The sequence below is a fragment of the Lepidochelys kempii genome, chromosome 4 (genome assembly GCF_965140265.1).
Source record: "Lepidochelys kempii isolate rLepKem1 chromosome 4, rLepKem1.hap2, whole genome shotgun sequence".
In the NCBI taxonomy this organism is placed as follows: Eukaryota; Metazoa; Chordata; order Testudines; family Cheloniidae; genus Lepidochelys; species Lepidochelys kempii.
The window spans coordinates 120968487-120991579 of record NC_133259.1 but is presented as its reverse complement, the minus strand read 5'-3'; the positions used below and the strand labels follow the sequence as shown (position 1 = coordinate 120991579).

Sequence of the window (23093 nt, the reverse complement as noted above, 5' to 3'; positions counted from 1 at the left end):
CATTTGTGTGATTTTGTTCTGGAACCCCTTGTGCCATCTGAATAATTTCTCTTGACACGCTAACCCTTATTAAAGGAGCTTTATTATTAAGTGTCAGGAGACAAATTATTCCAGTTATCTGGTTACAGAGTGCATTTAAGAGAGGGTAGGAAGCACAGTTTAAAGGTCTGGTAGGGAGTTGAGAGATCTGGGTACTATTCTTGACTTTCCCATAGAGTTCTTATGTGACCTCTGGGATACTTAATATGCCTGTTCTCATCCTCCCTCTTCCCTCCTGACCTGATGAGCCTCCCATTGAGGTGGTGAGGCTTAATTCATTGAGGTTCATAAATTATTTGATTCTTGAATTAAAGGTGCAATAGAATCACTGTATTATTTTTATATAATTCTTAATTTTATGGGTTTCTTTTATCCCTCAGCATGATGAGTTTCTGGCAGTTTATTGTTGAGGTTTATCTAGCACCTATTTTAGGCTCTAATTTAAAAAAAATACAGAAGTAAACTAGCTATTTTACTGTAAAGTTAATCAAATACTTAATTACAAAATTAGTACGTTTTTAGAGTAACCTACTAAACACAAAGACTTCCAACTATACCCACTCTTCATGGATTCAGTAGTGTTGTCTATGATGTCCTAGCATGACCTAGAAGGTAGGCACAAGTCAAATATGCATGCTCCCTATAACATTCCTTTGTAAAGGCTACCACAAGGAAAACTCTAGTTATGACTTTGGTCGTAGATGACCTGGGCCATATAGGAACCAGTGATGGGATTGAAAGATAAAAAACTGGTGAAAACGCAAAAAACAATTTATATATATATATATTAAAAAAAAAATTATAGACAGTAGTCTTCATCAGAATCAAATTCAGTGCAAGTGATCAAGTTTCTTCTCAATTTTGCCTGCTTTCATGGTTGGCTTAGTTCCAACAGCAAATAAAGAAGCTTCTTGTTCAAGGTAAACAACAAGCCATAAGATTCCATTCATATTTAAGTAAAAGCTTATTAAAAGGTATTTTAAAAAGGTAGAAACAAAATCCAGTTTTCATAGGATGGCATACCAGACTGATTATATATAGACATTTGGGGTGGACTTGCATAGTTGAGTATTTTGTGCTGGTAGCTTGTAATTCAGCCAGGGTAAGATACAGTATGAAGCTGCACTGTCCCAGGAGCAAGGCTGGGACGGAGTCTCTCCCAGTTCAGTCCTTCCTCTTCCCCCTTTGCTGAATGGGGGGAAGTATGCTGCGCTATCTCTTTTTTTTTTTCCCGTGCTGCACTGGCACTATAAAGCTTTCTCTAGTACTGAAAGATTGAGTCAGTCTGGGATTATTATCTTAAGCAGTGGCTTGTTCCAGCCTTGGAAGACTGAGCTTAGTTTGGAAGCCTGTCAGAGGGCTGTACCAGCCTGAAAAGATTTTGTTTAGCCTGGACAAAATATTGCTTTAATTCCAAGGGTGGGGCTTGCTTTAGCAGGTCACTATATTGTTTTGAAGATGCCATGGGAATTTTTGTCCATATCTATGGGAACTAAAAGTGTTTAGTGTATTTTTTCTTTATTTTTAAGGCTCCTGAGTTTATGAAGGGGAAAGAACCAGAAATAGTATTTGAGTCCATGACGCACAGTTGGCACATTAGACTACCGTGTGACAGCCTCATTCATAAAATGCTTTTTGGGAGGGTGGGGATTCAAGTCAAGTTGTTTCAGAAATGTTCATTTTTTTTCACATCTTTCCTTAGTTGCTGAAGACTTTATTTGGAACCAACTTGGCATCTCAATATGATGGCTTATCATCAAACCCCAGCAAATCTCAAGGCAAAGCCCAGCGTTTAGGCTCTTCTAATTTGAGGCCTGGTCTTTATCATTACTGCTTCATGGCCCCTTATACGCACTTTACACAGGCACTTGCTGATGCGAGTCTAAGGAACATGGTACAGGCAGAGCAGGAACATGATGCTTCAGGGTAACTGTTACTGTTTTTCACGTGTATGTGGTATAGTGTGTTAACTTTCATCAGACTAATCAAAACATTCTAGCTGAAAACAATAAATCATAACATCATTAAAGGTACTGAACAGGGCTGTTACGAAGTTTTAAATTATTGAAGTCTCTTACATATTGAAATTATAATATATTGTTCAGTTGTCAATAGCAGGAATTTTTCTTTTATAGTCTTTTGAAATAACATATTTTATCTTGCCTTTACTAATTTGATCTCTGGGACCATACTATATTATGGATAGAACAAACGTGCTTCACAAAGCAAAGTGGAAAATAAGTTTAATGCAAAAATATAGCCTTTGTATATATCTATATTTAGAAGAAAATGTTAAGGTTATATGTGTGCTATTTAATAAATATTAATACTGGTGTGTTAAACTCTCTTTATTTTTCACTAATTGGCATTCGTGTTGAGAGTCTTGAGAGGCAAAGGAATGGAGACTAAATTCTCCTCTCAAGCCTGCAATTAGTCAGGCTACAAATATATTAGTAGGACAATGTGCAGAAGTTTGCTTTGTTTCTACCCTTGCTATACAGTAGATGTTCCAGTGAATTTGTACTCTCCAATTATCTGGTTACTAAAATACTTGAAGCGAAGTAAATTTTTACTTTCTAATTTTCTCTTAGCTTACTAAAATACTTGAAGCAATCAAACCCTATCACAAAACTAATGTTAGATAAATAAAATATTAGTAGGGAGTGTGCACGTAAGAGTTTTCTCAAATGTATTCCTTTGTTTTAATTTTTTTATTTTGACAGATGGTTTGATGTGCTGCAGAAAGTTTCTACCCAATTGAAAACTAGCCTTACAAGTGTAACAAAACATCGTGCTGACAAGGTATTTAAAATACGTTCTTAAAGAAAGAGTAAAATAAAAGGAGGGGAAAGATTTATCTTTTTATCCACATGAAGTTGTATTTTTAACAGTTTGGTTTTGAACTGGAATCTAGTGTAGACAATATGTGGCTTTAAACTGTTTTTTCTTTTTTGTAGAATGCTATTCACAATCACATTCGCTTGTTTGAACCCCTTGTTATAAAAGCTTTAAAACAATATACTACAACAACGTCGGTACAACTACAGAGGCAGGTTTTAGATCTACTAGCACAGCTGGTTCAGCTACGGGTTAACTACTGTCTTCTAGATTCGGATCAGGTTAGTCACACTGTATTCTCATTTTGTCAGTTTATAGCAGATTCGAGAACTCTAGTTCTTAGAGGGACGCTGCCAAGCTAAAATATTTTATTGTAAAAATAATTACCTTCCTTGTCCTACTAATAGCACCGTAAATGAGAGCTGTGATTTAAAATTGAAATTACAGAAATTGTATTTCACTCTTCAGGGCTATGAAGATCATGATCATTTCTAGTTAGGTTCATATTTTTTGGTTGTCTTGCACTATGTAGCATATGGGTGAATGTATAAATCCACAAAACCATTCATTTAGAAATAATAATTTCTAAATTATCAGAACTTCATTTGGAAATGTAACAGCCTATCTCACTGCCAAACCATTTTATTACTATGAAGATTATTAAACAGGAATATGTTATAATTACAAGTAGGGAAAAGGTGGTTTGGTTGTCAGAATCATTCTGATTACTACTTAATCAAAGTAGGCAAAGACAGAGATCTTAATTTTATATTCCCAATATGTGACATTGCGAGACTAGATTAAATTGTAGGTTATCTGGCTGGCTGCCATTTGCATACATTATCAACTTGAGAATTTTCTCCAAAGCATACTTAATGAGGATCTGGGGACATGAATCTGCAAGTTTTATACCGACTAGCAGTTATTAATCACCATCTAACTCAGTGGTTCTCAAACTTTTGTACTGGTGACCCCTTTCACATAGTAAGCTTCTGAGTGTAACCCCCCACCCCTTATAAATTTAAAAACACTTTTAAAATATATTTAGCACTATTATAAAAGCTGGAGGAAAAGCGGGGTTTGGGGTGGAGGCTGACAGTTCGCAACCCCTCATGTAATAACCTTGCGACCCCCAAGGGGTCCTGACCCCAAGTTTGAGAACCCCTGATCTATCTTGTACACTGAATAAGTAGGGATCCTCTGGAAATAAAATTACTCTGGATTCTCATTGGTGTAAAGGTGCAGAATTTGTCCCTTTGAGTAAGGATATTTTCAGTTTTCAAAGGTTACTTCAAGCTTTCTGATGTCTCTGGGGTTCCTCATATGAGAATAGGGCAAGGTAGAGCACTGATAGCAGAGGTGGGGGGTGGGTGGGCTGGGGGAGTTGCCCATCCTGTGGTGAGGAGTTCCCCTAGGCTTCTCCTAGTGTAGTGGGTTTCAGTAGCACCCAGATAGGGCCAAATGCTGGGCACGGGGAGATTCATAGATTCATAGATATTTAGGTCAGAAGGGACCATTATGATCATCTAGTCTGACCTCCTGCACAATGCAGGCCACAGAATTTCACCCACCACTCCTAAAAAAGACCTCACACCTATATCTGTGCTATTGAAGTCCTCAAATTGTAGTTTGAAGACCTCAAGGAGCAGAGAATCCTCCAGCAAGTGACCCGTGCCCCATGCTACAGAGGAAGGCGAAAAACCTCCAGGGCCTTCCAATCTGCCCTGGAGGAAAATTCCTTCCCGACCCCAAATATGGCGATCAGCTAAACCCTGAGCATATGGGCAAGATTCATCAGCCAGATACTACAGAAAATTCAGAGATGTCGGCCCTATGCCAAGGAGCACCGGATGCAAGTTGGGCTCCTGCTCCATGACTTGGGCTCTTTGGCACTAGTGTAATACAAATAATAATAATAATAAAAAAATCACATGATCATATACTTTGATGTAGTACATAATGTATAAAGGACTAGGGGGCTGAGTTAAGGATGCATGACAACAAGCATTTTGGCATTTGCTGATATTTGCATGCTTTGCTTTGCAACCTTCATGGTCTTTTAACGTACCTTATCAAATTATTTTTTCTGTGTTAATTAAAGCACAGATGTTTCTGGTACTGACTGGTCCATAGGGGAGACTGTCCCAAGGAATTTAGACTTTAAATATTATGGCTATTAGTAAGTACCATAGCATGGCTACATGGCAATACATCTAACTGGTTTCAAGACTGAGCTTTATGGAGAATATGGTATGGTGAGATTGCCTACTATGGCATGTGGCCCATCTGTAACTGCTAGTAGCAAAATATCTCCAGCTGCTGTTCTGCCAAATGGCCGGGGCTCTGAGTTACTACAGTGAATTCTTTCTCAGGTGTCTGACAGGTGGGTCTCATTGATTGCCATATGTGAGGTCAGGAAGGAATTTTTCCCCAGGTCAGATTGGCAAAGACCTTCGGAGTTTTCACCTTCCTCTGCTGTGTGGGGCATGGGTTACTTGCTGGTTTGAACTGGAGTAAATGGTGGATTCTCTGTATCTTGATGTCTTTTAAATCATGATTTGAGAATGTCAGTAACTGAGCCTGAGGTTATGGGTGTATTACAGGAGTGGCTGGGAGTGATTCTGTAGCCTGCGATGTTCAGGAAGTCAGACTAGTTGATCACAATGGTCCCTGCTGGTCTTAAAGTCTGAGTCTGTGGCTGACTAGCACTACATTTTTTTTAACTACAAGGCAAAAAGTAACACTTACATATTTGTACAGCAGTATCCACAGAAAAAGCCTGTGTGATATCCATATATAATGAGTATTAAAACATCTGTATATAGCAAGTTTTAACATCCAGCCAGCCCTGAAGACTATTAATGCTGTCCTGCACCATCCTATAATTAAGGTTATATATTGTTATATATTACCGGCTGGAATTGTCTGTAAATGTTACTCCTGTGGGAATTCTGCACAGAAGATACATTCTGCCTGAGAAGTGCTGCAGTTCTGCCTTTCGCCCACCAGAGTCTGCTGTGGCGCCAGGACAGCTAGCAGTCTAGTGAGCCTTGCAGAACTAGTACAGCTAAAGTTATTACGGAAGGGGCTAAAGGTTACTCATTAAGTCTCACTGGTCATTGTTGTTACGCACTGTAAGAACCTCCATAGAAAGCAGTGATGTCATACAATCCTGCACCTGGTTATTAACAGTACAGGTGCCAGCAACAGCCAGTGGGCAGCTGCGTTCATCACAGCACCCTGCCCACGGAGCCAGGTTAGGAGGCATGGGGATATTGGGGGGATGAGGGGGACAGATAGAGTGGGGTACACGGGGCTACTGGGTGGTCACAGACAGGGGTTCTGCAGGGCTAGTGGGGCATGGGCTTAGGAGCTAATAGGGCGACCGCATTGAGCCAGGGTCTGAGTGGGAGACTGCAGGGCCACATGGGGATGTGTGGGGAGGGGTGGCAGGGCCACACGGGGACGGGGAAGGTGGACTGCAGGGACACACTGGGACAGAGACAGACGTGCCTGACAATGAGACTGTCTATGAGTCAGTGAGGTTCTGCGTGGGGGAGGCTCCCCAACTCCCTAACAATCCCTCCGTCTGTTTCTCTCTTCCCCCCCCCCCCCCACTCCCCCCCCAATGTTCCGTACTTCTCCCATTCACACCCAACAACCCTCCAGGTTCACTCCCAGGCTCCTTCCCTCTCCCTCAGCTCTTCCATTACTTCTGACTTCCCCAAGCCTTTGCACTGTTTCTGAGGGGTGCAGGAAATATGTTTCTGTGTTGTAGTTTAAATGAATTATTACTCAAAGTTCTGTATTAATTTGCCTATTTGTCAAACATTTCCCGAATTTTTTTTTTTTGGGGGGTGGGGTGGGGGGGAGTCTGTATTGTTACAGACATACTTGCTGACAAGTATTTTGAAATAAATTATCAAAAATAGTTGAAACTGGCGTAATTATATTGTGTTATTTTGATGAATAAAATATGCAGAATTTTGCAGTATTCTTAATTTTTTTGTCACAGAATTCATCCAGGAGTAAAATTTATATATGAAAGGAAAAACCTTATTTGGATGCGCAAGTACAAGGGATCAGAGTTAAATTTGAAGTTTCAATATTAAATCTGCATTAGCTAATTTAAGCTCATGTTTTCTCAACCATAACACTTCATTAAATGTTAGATTTTTGTATAAAATATATAATGTTGTCATGTAAATATATGTAAATTATAAAGTTGCAACACAGACTCAGATTCTCTTTTAAGCGTTCATGTATTGTCGTAGGTAAGGCTCTGATTTTGTCACGGATATTTTTAGTAAAAGTCTGGAACAGGTCATGGGCAATAATGAAAAATTCACGGAAACTTGTGACCTGTCCCTGATTTTTACTAAAATATCCGTGCTAAAATGAGGAGCCTGAGCAGCTGCGGGTGGGCTGGGAGCTGCAGGGTCCCCCTCCACTGGTGGTTCTGGTCTCTGGGGGCGGCAGGAAGTAGCGGGGGTCCCCGTGCCGCCCCAAATGGCGGGGAGCTCTAGGGGTCCCCCCCACCCGGTGGCACTGGCAGCTGGGAGCTGTGGGAGGTCTGCCTGCCGCTGGCGGCAGAGGACCCTGCAGCTCCCAGCTGGACCTGGCTGAAGTCACGGAATCCGTGACCTCTGTGACTAAATTGCAGCCTTAGCCATAGGTAGGGCCCTACCAAATTCATGGCCATGAAAAACGCGTCATGGATCCGTGAAATCTGGTCTTTTGTGCTTTTACACTACACTATACAGATTTCATGGGGGAGACCAACATTTCTCAAATTGGGGGTGCTGACCCAAAAGTGAGTTGCTGTGGGGTTGCAAGGCTATTTTAGGGGGGTTGTGGTATTGCCTCCCTTATTTCTACACTGCCTTCAGATCTGAGTGGCTGGAGAGCAGCAGCTGTTAGCCAGGTGCCCAACTCTGAAGGCAGCGCTGCACCAGCAGCAGTGTAGAAGTAAGGGTAGCAGTACCACAACCGCACCTACACTGATCTTGCGGTTTCCCCCCACATCAAACTCCTTTTTGGTTCAGGACTCCTACGATTACAGCGCTGTGAAATTTCAGATTTAAATAGCTGAAATAATGAAATTTACTATTTTTAAAATCCTGGGGCCATGAAATTGACCAAAATGGATCCTGAATTTGGTAGGACCCTAGCCATAGGAAACTTTTCCAAACATCTTATAGCAAAGTATGGGAAACCGTGCTTTTCATCTGTTTACCCATAGATGTACTTTTAAATATTCATCTGCCAGTTGAGTTTTAGATGAAAAATTAATATTGACAATATTATGCCACTCTGAATGTGTACAGTTCTTAACGCTTATTTTTATCCTGTTTTCAGGTGTTTATTGGATTTGTGCTAAAGCAGTTTGAATACATTGAAGTGGGACAGTTCAGGTAAAATCAGACATATAAAATCTCTTCCTTCTATAGTAAGATTATGGGATATAATCACACAGGTCAATTGAAGAGTTTGGGTTAATCTCTTGTTGAATTTTACTGTTTCTTTGGAATGTCTGTTTTAAGAAGGGGAATGGATCTAGAGGAAATAACTCGCTGCTTTGAACTATCCCCTGTCCCACTACCCCTATTATTTCTTTTTTTCCAAAAACCTGCAGTGATTAATTCTGACACCTTTAAGGCCCCACATTTCCATTTACATCCATCCAGAGTGTAGTGTCTGTCCACCAAAGGAGGAGAGTTCCATTGTAGGTCATGTGTTTTCCACTTTCCCTAATCCCATAGCAGCTTCTTCAAGGGGTTTGGGCACTATGTAATGGGAGGGTTTGGGGAGCAAAGTGCAAGAAATACAATCCTAATCTATATTAATTTGTACTACTTCTGCTGTACTGAAAAACTCTCTCTCTCTCTGTGTTTGGGTAATTTCAGAGGGAATCTGTAATTTGGGGGAGTCTCTGGATCCATGCATTCTGGTAGTGAAAACTCTGTATTGCCAGCTTTTGGCTAGCAAACACCATAAATTTTATATTGAAAAAATAACATTGGGAATGTTGTTTAGATTTTTAGTGGGACACGAGAGCTGTGTGTGTTCTTGAGCCACATACTACTTTTGAAAGGGGAGGTAGGAAGGAACGGAGTAGGGGGATGTCTCAAGTCTAGAGGAGCTTTAAAAAATTGGATTTTAATAAAAATAAAAACTAGCAAATATACTCAGAATAGTAGAGAGAAGAAAATAAGCACGGAATCATTATATTAGGAACTATTTTTGTACTCCCCTAAATTCATTTTAAAAAAGCAGTTAAAATAAATGGGACATGCTGTAACAGCATTAAGCTACTCCAGGGCATGTATTATTAGGCTATTTATGCACTGTTTTGGTGCCTGAAGACAGGATGCCTCCAAAGCGCCTTCTCTTAATGCATGTTTTATTGCTTACTGCCATTGCTTTCCATAATGAATTTTAAAAATATCACTGTTGTCTCCAAACGATGCTTTGTTTCCGAACTGCCATTCCATTTTGATTGTTCAGCAGGAGTTCCAGTTTGATGTAGATTAGGAATGTTGCTTGCTGCCTAAGTGGATAATAGCCAACAGATGATCATTATTGTTCTAAGCAGAGTGGTTAATTAATAGTAACTTGTTTGTTTTTAAGTACTGCAGTTTTCCCTACAGCTTTGACAAGCCGTCAGCTTTAGTCACTCATACATATGGTAGTTTGTAATCCATGTTTTATTCCATTTTGTTAAACTGTCCATCAAGATTGTAACTTCCCCATTTTACATTTTAAAATTTATATTTAAGAGAACTTTTTTTAAAAATGGCACCTTGCTCTCATTTGTAACTAGTTACACTGGTTTTGAGGAACTAGCATTATGATATGTTGCAATTTTCACATTTTAGTTACAAGCAATTTTTAGCTATTTTTTTCCCTTCCCTTGTTTTTAATAGAGACACTGCATGCAAGCAGGATCTGTTTCTTAATTTGTCAATTTAATCCCCACCTAAAAGTATGATGCCTCCATCCTTTCCTTCAAATCTTTCCTTAAAACATACTTCTTTCTTTAAGCCTACAAAATCCAGTCCCTCCCTTCTGGCCTTAAAACCTGAGTCAATTACCAAAATAAGCAATAAAAACACTAAGCCAGTCTTTTAAAAAAAAAAATCACAACTAAAAAAATCACAACTAAAGTGGAATTAAGGTATAAACTTCACTTTGCTTGCTTTGTATTATATCTCATCCTCCAATCTTCATCTACATGCTGGATATCAGGTTATAAGCTTCTCAGCACAGGGTCTTTGCCTTCCTGCTGCTTTGTAAAGCACCTAGCACACTTTTGATGTTTATATAAACGTGATCTGAATGGGTGTTTCAGTGTTTCTGCTGCTTAACCTTTACATCCATTTAAACAGATCTTGTTTTCATGTAAATAAATCCTTTATAATGAGGCTGGTGGTACTATTCTTTTTTGCATTGTAATCCTTGGTTTGCATTATTTCTAGTTCATATGAACAAAAATGTTAGTAAGTAAGCTAGTATTGAGAAATTCAATAAACTCAACTTTTAAATAAGATCTTGTAGTAAAAAATGGGGCACAGAAATGCCTGAAATACTATATAGAAGTAGAAGAGTATGTTCATGAATTTTCCAAGAAACATAAGCAGGTTATTTTTCCTCTTTATAGAACTGACCTGTATGTTTAATAAAGGGAAGGTTGTGTGTATTGACATTTTTCTTTTGTTCCAGGGAATCCGAGGCAATTATCCCTAATATCTTTTTCTTCCTCGTATTGTTGTCTTATGAGCGATATCACTCCAAACAGATAATTGGAATTCCTAAGATTATTCAGCTGTGTGATGGTATCATGGCCAGTGGAAGGAAAGCTGTTACACATGGTAACTTAAAAACCAAAACAGTGAAACTACTAACAATTTGCAGAATACTAAAAAGAATATACAGTGCTGTGCTAAGGAATGCTGGGCTCATGCTGATCAGCCCAGAAAACACTTACTTGTATGGTTTTTTTGTATTTTTTCAAACTACATTTTGCATATATTAAACCTAGTTCAAAGGTATGAACCTACTCCCGACAGAAAATATTATTTATCCCATTTACACTACTGCCACAATTATGCATAATTAGCTATTTTTGTTCAGAGCAATTAGGAGATTTGAGTGTAGAAGAAAAGCTATAAATTATGTATGTTTGAGCTGCTTAGGTAAGATTGTATACTGTCTGCCTGGTTCTACCCAGTGATATCTGTCCCTTGCTTTCTCATAAAACGTATGACCAAAAAAACCAGTTGCTTTAAATTTGCAGTTACCAGTTTGTGACAGTTGCTGAATTGATATTTAACAAGGCAACATAACACCCTCTGCTACCTTTATACAATACATTGCTAGCACAGAAAAAAGGAGACTTAGATTTTGATCTAAATGTCTGATATCTAATTTTAAAACATTCCAAAATGTTGCATGTGTGTATGTATGTGTATGTAAAATCACTAAAAATTATTTGCATGCTATAACCGTGACGAAATTTCTGTTTGTAATGAGGATCTTTAGGAATTTTCTGTCTAATTTTAAAAGTAAAATAATCGTTAAAATGGTGGTTAAACAATATTTAATAGCAACATAATTATGTTATTAGGGCTTGTTAGCTATTTGAATAGTAGGTTAACACAGCTGTATTTTTGAAAGGTTTTGATGAATCTATTTTGATATTACCTTTATTTGCCTTCCTTTTGGAAAAAGAACATTGGAAGCCTTCCTTATTCCAGAACTGTTGGTGTAAGAAATGCATAAATTGTACTGAGAAAGGCATGTCTTTTGAAAAATGTGTAAAATCCTGAAGGGGTAAAGGTCAACTGTCTCTAACAGTGACTTAGACCGTGCTTTAGTAGGGATGAAGGAACAACAGAGATGGAAATGACTTAAGTTTTCCGCAAGTATTCATAGAAACCTCACAATTTAAGTGCTAATTTTCAGTAATAAAATTGCTGGGAGTTAGAACCTTTTTGTACTATTCAAAACTAACCTGCATTTAATATTGAAATATAAAACATCTTGATTTTAGCTATACCAGCTCTGCAACCCATTGTCCATGATCTCTTTGTATTACGAGGAACAAATAAAGCTGATGCTGGAAAAGAACTGGAAACACAAAAAGAGGTGGTGGTTTCAATGCTGCTAAGACTTATACAGTATCATCAGGTAAGATAAGTGGACAGATTAGTGTGTCTGTGTATGTTTTATAATGTGAATTATTTGTTGGACTGTCCACACTTAAAACATTTCAGGTGACATTTATCCCTCTCTGAACAAATGCTGATTAGTCAGACTTTGTTCTGAGAGCTTTCTTGGTGTGCAGGACAAAAAATTTAGTGCTTTCTGGCCCTTCCCGTAATTGGTAGGCATAAGAGTACAAACTCAAGTGTTCAAAAGCAAACAATAAAAGCATTCATTATTTCATACATTTATATAATAGGGCAGAGAGGTAGATTTCATATATAGTGCAAAATATTGTCCTTTGTTTATTATCTATATTAGAGTAGCACTGAAAGGCTACAGTCAGATTCAGGACCTGCATTGTGTCAGGGCCTGTATGAATACATAGTGAGACAGTAGTTTCCCTGAGTGATAGTCTAATTTAAGACAAGATGCAATAGGTGGGTGTAACTAAAAATAAGAGAAAATGGGGGAGAGAGTACATAGGTAATTAAGGCTAAGATTTTGTCATAGTTTTTTTTTTAAGTAAAAGTCACAGACGGGTCTCGGGGAGTGGCCAACACCTCCAGTGCTCCACTGTCTCAGAGCTCCGGGTGGCCCTTGCTGGCTGACAGCTCCAGCCCTGCCACCCCAGGGCTGACCAGAAAATGTCATGGCGGTCTCTAAAAGTCATGGAATCCACGACCTCCATGACATAATCTTATCCATAGTAACAATCATAGGAATGCTTAGTTACATTGGCTTTTATGGAAACAACTAGATGATTGCTAGTCATTTACTTTTTGTAAGATATAACTACAGACAAGTAAAAAACAAACAGTAACTTATGACTGTTCACCTAGCCATTGACAGATGTCATTTTATCAATAGCCTCACTGTTAAGATGGGTCTTGAAGGATTTTTTGGAGAACAGTGTAGAGGTCATATGGACAAGTACAGAGAAAACCTTCCAGGCATATTGGGAGACAGAGGGGGGAAAAAGCATAAAGGTGCTTGTGAAAGAATTGATCTGGAATCTTTTTGCTTATTCTAGACACTTAACAGAAGCGTAATACTTTCTTTTATTGAACTTCGTCCAGTTGTGGAATGCTGCGCTCGTGTGTATTAATGAGAGGAATGTGCCTTTTTGAATACAATTGAAGAGGCAACTCTTTATTTATTTTTTATTTTTTTCTAATTTAGTTATAACATCCAAATTTCTAGCAAACCTTATTTTTTATGTGTCAAAGTTCAGACTGAAATTAATTTCTGCAACTAAAATTTTATAGGTTGATAGTGAATTTATAGTTTTACATAATTAGTCATAAAGTAGTGTTTGGATACATTTTTTGACGTGACATTAAACTGTTATTCACATAAAGTGTTCTGACATTAACTGTGTATTCACATGTAGGTTATTTTTAACCTTTAGTGTTATCTAGACTACAGGAGTTTCTAGTAGACATCGGGAATAGCCAGTATTAGGACCTGATCTTGCAAACTGCTCTACACAAGCATACCCTGCGTCTGTGCAGAACTCCATTGACTTTAGTTCCACTCATATAGAACAGCTTGCAAGATCAGAGTTTTAATGTATGTCTCATTTCCATTCTTCCTTTCATTAAGACAGGAGCAAATACAGATACCCTTCTAATATATGAAGACTTTTACTTGCCAGCTACCAATGTTTTGCTTTTCTTCCCACTCCCCATGCATTTCATCTCATACTCTATTCTTCCAACTGTTGGACTAATCACTTGTAAATTTTGGCTTTACAAAGCACAGAAAATTTTGCTTTTATTTGTTTAAAAAAATGGTCTGGGAAATACCAGGTATTTTGGTTGTCATAAATGACCATATCTGAGAGAGAAACTTGTTCTTTTTATAAATTCTAGCCTGAAGTGAATTTTTTACTATTGTACATAGACGTATATTTCATTTCTTCTCCTGGATTTACGTAGTTTTATTTCTTGTATGCCTGAATGTGTAAAAATGTTATCTCAGTGGAGCAGAATAGGAATACTGTCTCTCTTACTCTGTTACATGAAAGGCCAGGTTAAACAAGAGAACAGTATATATTTGATAGTTTAAGATGATCTTAAATCATCTTTGTGAAACACCTTGCATAACTTTTTGGTTTTGGGGAAAATGATAGTTTTATTAACTGTTCACTCCCTCAACTATACTATTTAAATATGCCATTTTCTAAAGTGCAGGTGTGTTTGTTTTGGGGCGGGGCGTTGGGATATTTTCTTTAGGTGCTGGAGATGTTCATCCTAGTACTGCAACAGTGTCACAAAGAGAATGAAGACAAATGGAAAAGATTGTCCCGACAGATAGCAGATATCATTCTACCAATGTTAGCAAAACAACAGGTTAGTATCTAACTTTATTGATTTTATCTTTATGTATCAATTTTGCTTTTATTACATGAAAGCAATATTCTGCCTACAGTCTGCAAGTAAATATAAATACTGGAAACTATTTTACTAAAATAGGTTTATATATATGAAAGACTTTGTAAATATAATGTTCAAGATAAGGCATCCCATTCATTCTTAATGGGGCTGATAATGAAGAATAATTTCTGTATAATTTCATATGTACTTATAGATTAATGTCATTTTTAAATAATTTTAAAATCACAAAAGACTAATTTTGTAGATAAAAACTATTTGTACTGTCTTCTAATATATCTCAGCTTAGAGTTAAGTCCATAACTGCTCTAAGACTTTATAGCTAATACAGCTCACGGTGCTTACTATATGGTATCAAGTCTTTTTTCTTCTTTACATACAGAATGTCGTTATTATTTGGCATTATAATCAGACAATATAATCGTTGGTCAGTGACCTTATTTTACAACCTATTTTAATGAACAAAATAAAAATTGTAATGAAATTTGTTTACTTGAAACTGGTTTGGTCATCTGTAATTGCCTGTTAACTTTATTTTTAATGTTTTTAAGTTACATTTTTAGGTGTCTTTATTTTCTCTATTAAATAACTTAGTCTGACAAAATTGCACTTCTGTAAATCCTGTGACGTAGCTGAATATGGGAGAAGTTAAGTGTTGTCAGGACCTGGATCACAGGCAAAACTGGCGTTATCTGGACTTCATTGCACATTACTCCACTTAGGCAGATCCCAGCTTCTGTGTGAACCCTCATTGAAGTCCATGGGTGCAGAGTAATTTACAGGGTTGGAGACCTCATGAGCTGCATATAAGTTTGTAGCCAAACCTGAGATCTGTGTGCAAATTGAAGATGGCCAGCAAATGAAGCTCAGTTGAGTGCTGGTCCCTTTGTGTATCCCACACGTGGGTGCACATGTTTGCTGTGCGTGTGAATCTGGAATTCTAACAAGTAGTGTCGGTTGGTCTGCACATGCGCAGTAGTTCTTGTGCTCCAGACTGATGGCATAAAGGGCAGTGTGGGCTGAACACCTCTCCGGTTCCTCCTTATCACCGCATGGCCTGAGTCAGAATCTGTGTCCAGTTTCTCCAGATTTTCTCTTTGATGCCCTGTAAATGGCTATTCTAAATAGTTTTACATTAGCATAGTTAGTTTTATAGTATAGTGTAGCTTGTTCTTTCTGTGCACTGGGGACTCCCTGCCTGTGGCCTGGGACTGTGCCCAGGGGTTCAGTAATACGCTTCCTGCCTTTGCTCCTTCTCTGTGAGCAACAGTCACCAACACTGTCTCTATTGCTTGGGTGAGACACATATTGGGATACCACTGGTGGAGTTCCAGGATTCCCAGCACTGGATCCTGAATATTTTGCTGCTTACAAGTCCAGGCAACGTGGTGCTCCCTTGTAATGAGGCCATCGTGGAGCCAGCCGTAGTGGTCTGGCATACTTCAGCTCCTGTGCCCCCAGGTGTAAGAGGGCTGAGAGATGTTATTTCATCCACACCAAAGGGGCTGGATTTCTTTTCTCCCATCCAGATCCAAACTCCCTGATGGTACAGGCAGCCATCGGGAGAGCATGGTCACAACTTCCCGAGATCACCACAGCTGACAAGGGCTCAAAGAGGTTGGACCTCTTGGGCGGAGGCAGGGGGTAAAGGGTCTTCCTTGACAAGTCTGAAATTTTGTATTGCTAACTATCAGACCTTGTTAGTCAAATTATGATTTTAACAGTTACTTCAGGCTGGCTGACTTTAAAGACAAGCTACCCTCTGAGGACAGAGCCCAATTTTAGTCCTTCATAGAGGAGTGCAAGTTAGTGGCTAAGACTTCTCTTTAAGCTGCAGTGGATGCAGCGGATACAGCATCCAGTGGCTTGGTCACTGACATAGTTACGAGGTGTGAGTCTTGGCTTCCCTCTTTGGGGCTACTCAGGAAGGTCTAGAACACCATACAGAACCTCTCTTTAGACAAGTCAGATTCGTTTAACGAGAAAATGGATGAGTCCCTATACTTGTTGGAAGACTCAAGGTCGACTCACCGGTCACTGGGAATTTACACCCTAATCCCCAGGAGAAAACAGCAGAAGCAGGTGTATAGGCCAAAGCCACCCCCTCTACAGATGTTGTACCACCTTTGTCCAGATGAGGCTCTGTTTAAACATCAGAAGGTTCAGAGGCCTCAATTTTCAGCCTCCTCTGTTACCATGACCTGTGCCCATTCCCAGCCACCCACTAAGGGCTACTTTTGATGCCTCGGTAGAGATCCACCCATCACTATTGATGCCACCCACTTCTACCTCCCCCTTATCTGTGGGGATCATCTCTCACTTTTTGCCTGCAATTGGGACTGCGTCACGGTATACAGTTGGGTCCTGGAATATTCTTGATGGATAATTTCTAGGTTTCTCACTCTCCCTCCCCACAAACCCACTTCCTGGTCCATCTTCAGGAACCACTCTCACTAGGTGATTCTTCAACAGGAGGCAGACTCCCTCTTTCAACGAGGGGCAACAGAAATAGTGTCACCTTGGTATCAAGGGAGAATGTTCTATTTTAGTCCCCAAAAAGATAAGGTGGAGACCCATTCTGGACCTTCAACAACTCATAGTATCATAGAATATCAGGGTTGGAAGGGACCTCAGGAGGTCATCTAGTCCAACCCCCTGCTCAAAGCAGGACCAATCCCCAGTTAAATCATCCCAGCCAGGGCTTTGTCAAGCCTGACCTTAAAAACTTCTAAGGAAGGAGATTCTACCACCTCCCTAGGTAACGCATTCCAGTGTTTCACCACCCTCCTAGTGAAAAAGTTTTTCCTAATATCCAACCTAAACCTCCCCCACTGCAACTTGAGACCATTACTCCTTGTCCTGTCATCTTCTACCACTGAGAATAGTCTAGAACCATCCTCTTTGGAACCACCTCTCAGGTAGTTGAAAGCAGCTATCAAATCCCCCCTCATTCTTCTCTTCTGCAGACTAAACAATCCCAGTTCCCTCAGCCTCTCCTCATAAGTCATGTGTTCCAGACCCCTAATCATTTTTCTTGTCCTTCGCTGGACTCTCTCCAATTTTTCCACATCCTTCTTGTAGTGTGGGGCGCAAAACTGGACACAGTACTCCAGATGAGGCCTCACCAATGTCGAATAGAGGGGAACGATCACGTCCCTCAATCTGCTGGCTATGCCCCTATTTATACATCCCAAGATGCCGTTGGCCTTCTTGGCAACAAGGGCACACTGTTGACTCATATCCAGCTTCTCGTCCAATGTCACCCCAGGTCCTTTTCCGCAGAACTGCTGCCTAGTCATTCGGTCCCTAGTCTGTAGCGGTGCATTGGATTCTTCCATCCTAAGTGCAGGACCCTGTACTTACCCTTGTTGAACCTCATCAGATTTCTTTTGGCCCAATCCTCCAATTTGCCTAGGTCCCTCTGTATCCTATCCCTCCCCTCCAGCGTATCTACCACTCCTCCCAGTTTAGTATCATCCGCAAATTTGCTGAGTGTACAATCCACACCATCCTCCAGATCATTTATGAAGATATTGAACAACACCAGCCCCAGGACCGACCCTTGGGGCACTCCACTTGATACCGACTGCCATCTAGACATGGAGCCATTGATCACTACCCGTTGAGCCTGGCAATCTAGCCAACTTTCTACCCACCTTATAGTGCATTCATCCAGCCCATACTTCTTTAACTTGCTGACAAGAATACTGTGGGAGACCGTGTCAAAAGCTTTGCTAAAGTCAAGAAACAATACATCCACTGCTTTCCCTTCATCCACAGAACCAGTAATCTCATCATAGAAGACGATTAGATTAGTCAGGCATGACCTTCCCTTGGTGAACCCATGCTGACTGTTCCTGATCACTTTCCTCTCATGTAAGTGCTTCAGGATTGACTCTTTGAGGACCTGCTCCATGATTTTTCCGGGGACTGAGGTGAGGCTGACTGGCCTGTAGTTCCCAGGATCCTCCTTCTTCCCTTTTTTAAAGATTGGCACTACATTAGCCTTTTTCCAGTCATCTGGGACTTCCCCCATTCGCCACGAGTTTTCAAAGATAATGGCCAATGGCTCTGCAATCACAGCCGCCAGTTCCTTTAGCGCTCTCGGATGCAACTTGTCCGGCCCCATGGACTTGTGCACGTCCAGCTTTTCTAAATAGTCCCTAACCACTTCTTTCTCCACAGAGGGCTAGCCACCTACTCCTCATGCTGTGTTGCCCAGCGCAGCAGTCTGGGAGCTGACCTTGAGCTGACCTTTCATCTTTATTGAAAAGCCAAAATTCAGATTGTTACTCTAGCATTGATAGTCTTTGATCTGTGAGTTATCTGTACAATGGTCAGCGTATGCCTTGCTCTTCTAGGCCACATAGCCTTGATCACTTATGTGGGCACTATTCTCCAGGCTTAATTTATGATGCTTGCAGGCCTGGCTTCAGTCAGTCTTCTCACAAGACAAGGGTCACATCAACACCAGAATGACTGTCGAATTTGGAACGAGTGAGAGTAGGCATCCTGTGCAACACTCCCACCCTCCATGTCACCATTGTAGCACATGCATCCCTTCTGGTTCAGGGTGCTGACCTGAACAATGACACCAGACAAGGTACCTGGACCCCATCAGAGGCCAGACTGCTTTTCATTCTACTGGATGTCGGACAACTGTCTTTTACATAAAGATCTCTTCTCCTCTGTCTAGAAGCAGTAAGGCTTTGGGACTGGTGCGTCAGAAACTGCATCACCATCTGTCAGGGTTCCTTCCCCACTCTGAACTCTGGGGTACAGATGTGGGGACCCGCATGAAAGACCCCCTAAGGTTATTCTTACCAACTTAAGTTAAAACTTCCCCAAGGCACAGATTTCTTTCTTGCCTTGGGATTGCTGCCACCACCAAGTGATTTTAACAATCAGGGAAAGGAACACTTGGAGTCCTATTCATCCCAAAATATTCCCCCAAGCCTACACCCCCTTTCCTGGGGAAGGCTTGAGCATATATCCTCACCAATTGGTTACAAAGGGACTACAGACCCAAACCTTTGGGTCTTAGAACAATTGAAAAATCAGTCAGGTTCTTAAAAAGAAGGATTTTATTTAAAGAGAAAAAGATAAATAACCAAGACACAGAGGTGTTTGTTTTTGTTGTTGTGTTCAATGGTGAATATAAAATTTGTTCCTTTCTTTTAAACAGATGCATATAGATTCCCATGAAGCTCTGGGAGTACTGAACACTTTATTTGAAATTTTGGCTCCTTCATCCCTCCGTCCTGTGGACATGCTTTTAAGAAGTATGTTTGTTACTCCCAGTACAATGGTAAGTGACCAGTGAAGGAGATTACACTACCTGTTCGATGTTGAGGCCTTCAACGCATTTTTGGCCATATACTATACATTTCTGACCTATCCTCCACTCTGATTGTCTGTCTGTCAAGACAATTCAGCATTTTCATACATGGCAAAACAGTAGTGAGTGTTCTCTTACTCCTTTGCAAGGTGTATATTTCTGTTCCTAAATCCTGCTGAAGTTAGTTTGGTAACATGTTCAGAAATAGGGAAGAACTCAGTAGGAGGACTAGTTTGCCTTTGGGTAGGTCATTTTACTTGTAATGCGATGGTGAAGAATGGGGAGCCTCCTGATGTAAGAGAAATTCCATAACCTGGTTTATGAATAGGGCCCTACCAAATTCACAGCTGTGAAAAACACGTCACAGACCATGAACTCTGGTCTTGTGTGCTTTTACGCTATACTATACCAATTTCATGGGGGAGACCAGTTTCTCAAACTGGGGGGTTGTGACCCAAAAGGGAGTTGCAGGGGGGTCACAAGGTTATTTTAGAGTGGATCATAGTATTGCCACCCTTATTTCTATGCTGCCTTCATAGCTGGGTGGCCGGAGAGCAGCGGCTGTTGGCTGGGTGCCCAGTTCTGCAGGCAGCGCCCCGCCAGCAGCAGTGCAAAATTAAGGGTGGCAATGCCATACCATGCCACCTTACTTCTGCATTGCTGCCATCAGAGCTGAGCTGCCAGAGAGTGATGGCTGCTGACTGAGAGCCCAGCTTTGCAGACAGCAGCACAGAAGTAAGGGTGGCAATACCATACCATGCTGTCCTTATTTTTGCAGTGTTGCTGGCAGCAGCTCTGCCTTCAGAACTGGGCTCCCAGCCAGCAGACGCTGCTCTCTGGCCACCCAGTTCTGAAGGCAGGGCCACTGCCAGCAGCAGCGCAGAAGGGTAGTAGTACCACAATCCCCCCTACAATAACCTTGCAACACCCCCCTCCTCCTCCCTCTTCCCTTTTTTTTAGTTGAAATGTTGAGGAGTAACAAAGATTCCCCCCTAGTATTTCATTTTTGAGACAGTATGGAAGTTTTTTATGAGAACTTTTATTCACAAAAGTGTTGTAGAAGTACCCATTCCCCAGATCACACAGCATTGAGTGCTCTCAAAGCCAAACTGATTTCCAGGAGCTGCTATGGACATTCAGCTCCTGGGAGCCATGATAGCAGAAGAGAAGGTAGAAAAGTTTACCTCATTCATAAAGATGTTTGTTCAAAGAAGTGAACATATACGATCTTTTATAAGGTCTAATATGTTGTCAGTTCTCCATGACGTTATTGCAGTTTTCAGTCTCTTAATCTGCTGCATTTTTCTGTTGTTTTTTTTTAAGACATCAGTGAGCACTGTTCAGTTATGGATATCTGGTATCCTAGCTATCCTTAGAGTTCTGATTTCACAATCAACAGAGGATATAGTTCTATCTCGTATTCAAGAGCTTTCTTTCTCCCCTTACTTATTGTCATGTCAAACAATTAACAAGCTAAGGGATGGGGAAAATAATGTACCAACACCTGAAGAACAAATTGAGCTGAAACAGGCTAAATATCTGCCTGAAGAGACATTTTCCAGGTACGTTGTCTTCTGTATCTATCGTTTTTTTGTAAAACTTTTGGTGAAGTATTAAAAGAGTGTCAAGTGATATGGAAACATAAGATTTATATTTACCTGGATGTTACCTGAAATGGACATGGGGGGGTGGATTTAAGGTTGGATGCAAGTTTGAGGGATAGAATGAGCTGTGGTGCTGTTGGATGTATTACATGGGATGGAGGTGTGTATTTTTGTTTAACAATTTTTGACTGTTCTGGTTTCTTTTCCCATGCTGAAGTGAAAAGTACCACTGACTTCTCTGGGACCAGGATTTCACCCTGGGAATTGACTCTTCCTTCTCCCTTTACTTTAGCCTGTACTCTGCATTGTTGCCTCAGTGGCATATGGGTGGGATGAGTTGGGTGACTTCACCTTTTCACGTGCACAGGAGGGGAAGAACATGTAAGGGGAAGATCAGCTTTCTTTTTCAAAGGATAGGTTGTAACCTAGAGCCTTCTGAGGGTGAGACACTTATGCAAAGTAATTCAAGAGAGATTTTGGATGTGGTTGAGTTGGAAATACCCTACTACTGTAGGGGGAAGGAATTAGGGTAGGATTTTATCCCTCCAGGTGAGGGTTGAGACCCTTATGAGAAGAACTTTTTATCTACAAATTCATTCGGCGGAGGGGGGAGTAGTTGTGATTTGGCAGAACTTTTGGACTGGGAATCCTACTGGATCTGAGACTTGCTAAGAGAAGGATTGGGGAATGGTTGTGGGATGGATTGTTAGTGTGATTCAGGTTGTTGGGTGGGTTTTTTAGCTTTCCTTGGTGGCCTTTATTTGGGTAACTATATTCCTGTGGCCACTTTCTGGTGGCACAATGATGCCCTTTGCTAGGAATATGTATACCTGATAGAGAAAGGGGAGTCTTTGGTTATGAAGACTTGGGGTCTTTCGTGTCTAGGGTGGTCAGTGGGAAAGATTTTGTGTAAGGTGGAAACCTGTTTTGAGTGGCTTAGTCTTGATGCCCTTCATTTTGTCTGTTGTCTCTTGGAAGGATAGCACGTTGGGTAGGGTTTTAGGTGTTTGATTCATGTTGATTGCAAGGGTGGTGATTAGTGAAACAGTGACCATCTGTGATTTGATGGCAGATGAGGTTTTGCATAACTGAGACCTGGACGCTTAAACACACTGCAAATACTCTGCTTTAATCAATTTTTACACTAGAAAATGAGTCTGAAAGCTGGAGCTGAGATTTTTCCTTGTGGGTAGAGGAAGCAAGAAGAACTTTATGGGGAAAATTTTAAAGTGAGGCACTGTTAAGCAGGTCAACCTGCTGAAACCTGTTAACTCAGTAGTAAAAACCTTAGTTGGGACAGATAGGAAATAAGCTGATGTGTTTATTTTCCTGACTGTGTTGTGTGGGATTTTTTTTAGGTTCTTGTTACAATTAGTGGGCATTCTATTGGAAGACATTGCTACTAAACAGTTGAAAGTGGACATGAATGAACAGCAGCACACTTTCTATTGCCAAGAGTTGGGCACATTGCTTATGTGTTTAATACATATCTTCAAATCAGGTAATAATCTCAAAATGAGTTGTATTGTGCCATGATGACGATCAAAGAGTTCTTTTCAGTTCTGAATCAGTTGTTTAATGAGTTTAAAATCTGTTTAGGTTGAGAATATTGGCTGCATATAAAATATCGTTTCTTCTCCCAAGTTTGTGTCCATGTCAGAAGCCAGAGTCAGA

At 40.4% G+C, this 23093-nt stretch overlaps 1 protein-coding gene across 8 annotated transcripts in view; it reads left to right on the top strand.

Annotated features, from left to right (window-relative positions):
- The window catches only part of HTT (huntingtin), a 182505-nt gene that overhangs the window by 91996 nt on the left and 67416 nt on the right, over positions 1 to 23093 (top strand). For all 8 annotated transcript variants that reach the window (XM_073342650.1, XM_073342649.1, XM_073342651.1 and 5 more), the window contains 10 exons: positions 1742 to 1965; positions 2763 to 2841; positions 2997 to 3158; positions 8236 to 8291; positions 10600 to 10748; positions 11930 to 12066; positions 14319 to 14435; positions 19663 to 19785; positions 21139 to 21377; positions 22778 to 22920. In XM_073342650.1, the coding sequence (XP_073198751.1) occupies positions 1742 to 1965; positions 2763 to 2841; positions 2997 to 3158; positions 8236 to 8291; positions 10600 to 10748; positions 11930 to 12066; positions 14319 to 14435; positions 19663 to 19785; positions 21139 to 21377; positions 22778 to 22920 (1429 nt within the window). The remainder of the gene's footprint in view (positions 1 to 1741; positions 1966 to 2762; positions 2842 to 2996; positions 3159 to 8235; positions 8292 to 10599; positions 10749 to 11929; positions 12067 to 14318; positions 14436 to 19662; positions 19786 to 21138; positions 21378 to 22777; positions 22921 to 23093) is intronic.